This window comes from Nematolebias whitei, chromosome 13, assembly GCF_014905685.2.
Source record: "Nematolebias whitei isolate Nwh7 chromosome 13, NemWhi1, whole genome shotgun sequence".
NCBI lineage: Eukaryota > Metazoa > Chordata > Actinopteri > Cyprinodontiformes > Rivulidae > Nematolebias > Nematolebias whitei.
Window position 1 is genome coordinate 43,156,813 of NC_056510.1, and position 5,876 is coordinate 43,162,688.

Consider the following 5,876-nt stretch of genomic DNA (forward strand, 5'->3'; position numbering starts at 1 on the left):
TGGGTGTATTAGTGGTGCTGCGGGTTCACCCAGATCAGTGACATATATACTAGAATATATGTCATTGGTCCATCTCTTCTTGAAGGTGGGTCTAACGTTACCTGCCCACTTTGCAGTGATTCAATGGACCAGCTCCCCTCTCACCTTTAGTTACTTTCAAAGTAACAAACAAATCAAAAAACCGCAACGTGAATGTAACTTGTAATGCAACACATTAAAGAAATATAGTGTAGTAGAAAGTACAGATACTTGATGTAAAATGTAGTGGAGTAAAAGTATAAAATACCCACATATACAGATACATGAAAAATGTACTTAAGTACAGTAACAAAGTATTCGTACTTAGTTACATCCCACCACTGTACCAAAGAAAGATAAAGACCCTCTAAATTGTGTCTCATACCAACCTTTCTCGATTTTAAATACTGATTTAAAAATCCTTGCAAAGTCCCCACAATTGGCCCACCCGACAAGATGGGGTTTGTCTCGGGAGCCAGGCAGAAGGAGAAATCCCACACAAGACAGGCTCTAGAGCAATGTGGATATCCTAACTGGGCCTTCCTGAAAGCAGAGAAGAAACCCAAACAGGACTCCAGTCAGCCAACAGGTGAAAAGGAGGAACCCAGACCAGTGGTCATTCCATATGTTGAGGGAGTATCAGAGAAACTGAGACGTTTATTTTCTAAACACAAAGTCTGTGGGATATTGTGAAGGTTTAAAACCAATAATTGATTATTAGGGGTTAGTTTAGTCAAGTTAATAAGTTTTAGTGTATGCAGCTGTGAACCAGGAACATCTGTTAATTGCACCAGCAGGAAGGGAGGTTCAGCCTCATTTGAAGATCACCTTAGGAATGTTGTAGGGCCTCTGAGAAGACTCTCACCATTTGGAGGCACGAAGAAATAACATTGTACACTGAGTCATAGAAGCGCCTCTGCCTGCCTGAGGAGGTGAATTGTGGTTTTCCAGTGCAGAAGGTCAAGATATCTCCCGGGGGGAGGCCCCCAGGTGTTATAAGGAGGCACTTTTTTCTTTATTTTTCAGAACCGGCTCATGTCATACTGGGTCCGCTTCTCCAGATCTGCTTGTATTCTGTGCATCCATCTGTTTGTGAAAATAAATGTTGTTAAACCTGAAGGAAGCCTGGCTTTTCCCTCCGATCAAAACCAATCCGGGAAGAACGAACCGGCATTCGTTCTTAACACATCCCAGTGGCTTTTAAACCCCAAAATACATTACGGCAAAGACTGGTTCATTCCAAAGATCCAGTCCCCCGGCACAAACAGAGTAATGTTGTGTATGCTGTTCAGTGTCAGGAGGGTGATCAGTCTTACATCGGGGAAACTAAACAGCCACTGGCCAAAAGGATGGACCAGCACAGAAGGTCAACATCATCAGGCCAGGACTCTGCGGTCTACACTCATCTCCAGGCCAGCAGTCACTCTTTCAAGGATGAAGATGTTCACATCCTGGACAGAGAGGAACGATGGTTTGAGAGAGGAGTAAAGGAGGCCATCTTTGTGAAAAGAAATCGTCCATCATTAAACAGGGGTGGAGGCCTCCGGGTTCAACTGTCCCCCTCTTACAATGCTGTGATTGCTAGTATCACTCAGCCCTCTGTGAACAGTAAACAGCCATCAGTGTGCTAATGATCCATTGTTAGGCTGATGGTCCTTCTTGACCATGTGAGCAGCTGGTTTTGGTTGTCAGCAAACTGGTTGATCCACTCTGAGAAGGTGCTATTTAAGAGACTGAGCTGAATACAGCTCCTCAGACTGAGGAAGTCTTTCAAATGAAAAATGAAACGTTTCTACAATTTTTTTGTTTTGTTTTGTTTTTTGGAATGTCCAGAGGACCAAATTTAACTTTTTTAGATTATGATTAATCTTCAAAAGAGTGACCTCTATAGAAAAGAAAATCTTAGACACTATACCTTTTAAAATTAGTTTAAAAAATTTAAATACTTTTGCATTTGGGTAACTCGAGATCATAAGAACCTATGGTGGCCCTGAGGTGTAAATGAACATCTGAAAAAACATAATTACATTTCAAAAAGCAGAATCGCATCTGAAAAAACAATCACATTTCAAAAAGCAGAATCACATTTGAAAAAACAGAATTACATTAAGCCAAAGCAGAAGTGGCCAAAGCGGAAGTGTCCCAAATAACATTTGACAAAATGGAATTACATTTGAAAAAAAAAAAAAAAAAAAAACACTTCTGGTTTTGCCTAATGTAATTCCATTATTTCAAATGTAATTTCTTCCTTTTTTTTCAAATGTTATTCCGTTTTTTCAAATGTAATTCTGTTTTTTCAAATGTTGTTCATTTACACCTCAGGGTACCATAAGATCCTCTAGAAAACTATTTTACAAAAGGATCCTTTCATTCACCTAGATGTAGCAACATGCCAAAATATAAGATGGTACCTCACTATTTTCTCAAGTTATCATGCTCATATTATGGATGTACATTTATGCTGGCAGCCATCTAGGATTTTAATGTGGCAACCCATTTTGAAATAAAATTTCCTCATACCTAGATGTAGCCACACGTCAAATTGAAAGTCAGGAACCTTGTTTATTTTTCAAGCGGTCATTCCAACAACGTGCACATACCGAGGGTATTTTCAATTTCTCTTTTTCTATCACTGATTGGGGACAAAATCTTGGGTTAGATCAAGATGGATGTTTAGAATTACACATTGATAATTTAGTACCTAATATTAAATGTACTGGAGAAAAATATTCTCTATTCTATGAATTTTAATTACTAATGAAGCCACACAACAACAGAAGATTATTTCACAGAGTTTTACTTGTAAGGATAGATGGTCACAACAGGCTTACACAGATGTACAAAGTTACATACTTGAAGCTCAGTCATGAGAGTTTGCTCTGGACAGTGTGCCAGGATTGTTTTTATAATACACGCTTATCAGCTCCTCCAAACTCACAGACTCAGAGACGACCTTGGAGTACCAGCTGCACATGCAGTATCCAATCAGCTCCTCGTTCTAGTCTCTCTGCTAACTCAAACACAGTTCATGGGCAGTTAACATTCTCAGCCATAGTATTAAAAAAAAACATCCATAAACCTTGACAAAGATTCCCCTGGACAGTTTTGAGTGTTGTGTTAAACAAGTTTTATGTAAGAATCAAACCATTTGTCCATTTCATAGTGTTCAATAAACAAGTTCTTAAAAAAGTATTTTGAAGTAACCATCTTGTCTGAAAAACATTTTAGACATAAAGTTTTTTTGAGTAATAAGAGCCTTGAAACACATCCCTCACACACAAGTTGCCTTTAGACTTATTTCTGAGAATTTAAGATAAAAATTAATAAAAATTAGACATAAGACAGTTGATAACATCTGATTTCAACTAAGTCATTTGAGCTAACATAATGGATCTCAGATTTTGCCTGAACAAAACAATCTTTTAAGACGTTTGCAAATTTCTTTCATTTTGATTCCATATATGAATGGATTAAACAAAGGATGATACAAAAACACTTGTAATGTCATTATAAAACGAACAGTTTGGGGAAAATCAACGTCCGTTCGGGCTATAAATACATCATATGTAATCAAACAGAAGTAGCTGATTAAAACCAACAGGTGAGGTATGCAGGTCTCAGCAACTTTTTTTCTCAATGTTTTAGAATTTTTATAGGATATCACAAATATCTTTGCATAAGTAAAAACTGTAAAGATCATGGGTATATATACCATATTTATTAAAGCAACAACCCCAAAAATAGCAATTGGTCTTGATCTTACACAGTGAATTGAGTAAATGACGTTGTTGCAAATGATTCCTTTTAACCTTAAATTACATATTTTAGCTTTGGCACTCAGGATTGTTTGTACTGCAATGTGGCAAGCAGGAAAGAACCAGGCCAGAACAAGAAAAAGGTTCACTGTGCTTTTAGTCATAATCATTCGATATCGCAGAGGTTTGCAAATAGACACATATCTGTCAAACGACATCACTGCCAGCAGTAAGAACTCTGCCCATCCTACAGTATAAAACATAAAAAACTGGAAGTGACAAGCTAAATATGATATGATCTGGTTTTCAGATAAAAAGTCAATCAGGAGCTTTGGGTAAAGGGTGGTGCTGTAAAGAACACAGTTAAATAACAAAGCTGCTATGAAAATGTACATGGGCTCATGGAGGTTTTTGTTTGTCCAGATCAGATACACAATAATAGAATTACTACAGATTATCAACAAATATACTGTAAACATAATAGCAAAATACAAATATTTGTATTTGTTTAGTTCCACATACCCCCACAAAGTTATGTAAGAAACGTTTAACTCAGTATCCATTACTGTTCTTCAACTATTGTATCTGTTCATTCATTGTAAAGTTAAAGTCTAAAACTTTGCATCAATATCCAGTCTCCAGCAAGTCTCTTTTTATTTTTTATACTTCACATTATGGAGAAACTGAATTCTTTGTCTGTGGCAAGTTGTTTTTAATAGTCTGCCCTCTCTAAAGAGCTCATCTCTGGAGGCCAGTTTTTGCTTTCCTGTTTTCTCTACAAAGCTGTAACAATACACAACAGTAGCATTCTACACCAAGTAAAATAAATTCAATATAATATTAACCTAAATAATGTTTTTTACACATAAATTCTGAACCTTGCATTTCTGTGTTAGTTCATAGCATTTACTTTGGATTACACACAGTATACTTCATTTTTGTACTGTTGTGTGTGGATGTTGCTAGAGGTAAACAGGAGTTTGTCGGTTTAGAACAATAGCTGTGCTGCTCTGGATACACTCCATGTGCATATTAGACAGTCAGAACTCTTAGCACACCAAGACTCAAGACTAAAGCAGTTGTTATCCACAAGTTTAATGATGTGGAAAAGGATGATATTACAAAAGATAGCAAATATCATGCATTACTTTATGTACACAAGATTAAAACAAACAACCTTAAATATTGGGCTCATGGAAGCCATGGCTGCACTCAGAGCAGTTGCAGCTTCACAGGCTCCCGGTACTGCAGCAGAGACGTTCCAACATGCAGAAGAGGAAGCGCTGCTCCCGGCTTAAGAAGAGAGGACGTCAGGCGGGGGTTATTGTGTGGCTACGAGCTAACGCTTAAGCCGGAAAACTCCCGATGCCTTCTCTCTTTCTGTCGAACGTCCGCTCGTTGGACAACAAGATGGATTTGTTTCGTCTGAGAGCGGGCGCCTCAGAAGAGATGATGAAGTGTGCGGTGCTTTGCCTCATAGAAACATGGACTACAAGTGAAACACCGGATGCAGTCTTCCAGCTGTATGAAATACTTTTTTTTCGAGCGGACCGCTGCAGTGAGCTAACGGGGAAATCACAGGGAGGCGGAGTGTGCATTTACGTGAGAAAAAGTTGGTGCACGTGAATTGTTGTAAAAAACTCATGTTTGAAGGCTTTGGAGCAAATAACAGTGAAATGTCGGCCACATTATCTACTCCACGAGTTCACAGTGACTTTCGTCACAGTTATTTACATTCCTCCGGATGCTAATGCTAATGACGCCATGCAAGAACTTCATGATATAATCAATTCTCTGCAGAACAAACACCCTGAGGTGCTTTACGTGGTAGCCGGAGACGTTAATCACGTGAATCTAAAGGACTGTCTCCCAAGCATTTTTCAGCATGTGTGCATACCAACACGTGGAGACAACATGTTGGATCATGTTTACATGAACGTAAAAGACGCATACAAAGCCAAACCCCATCTCCACCTATAACTGTCAGACCACATCTCAATTTTCCTGGCTCCTGCTTACATGCCCCCGCTGAGACGCTCCAGACCGGTACAAAAGACAGTTAAATGTTGAATCTAGGACATTGGCCCCATACTGAGAGACTGT

At 38.6% G+C, this 5,876-nt stretch overlaps 1 protein-coding gene across 1 annotated transcript; it reads right to left on the reverse strand.

The window, feature by feature from the left end:
• Nucleotides 1-3,412: 3,412 nt before the first annotated feature.
• On the reverse strand, nucleotides 3,413-4,336 carry LOC119419344 (olfactory receptor 11H2-like). Its single transcript, XM_037686651.1, has one exon. It carries the CDS (start codon nucleotides 4,334-4,336, stop codon nucleotides 3,413-3,415), a length of 924 nt encoding a protein of 307 aa, XP_037542579.1.
• Nucleotides 4,337-5,876: the final 1,540 nt, after the last annotated feature.

Coding starts and splice junctions, on each gene's coding strand:
- LOC119419344 (XM_037686651.1), bottom strand. CDS start 4,336: ATGGATACTGAGTTAAACGTTTCTTACATAACTTTGTGGGGGTATGTG.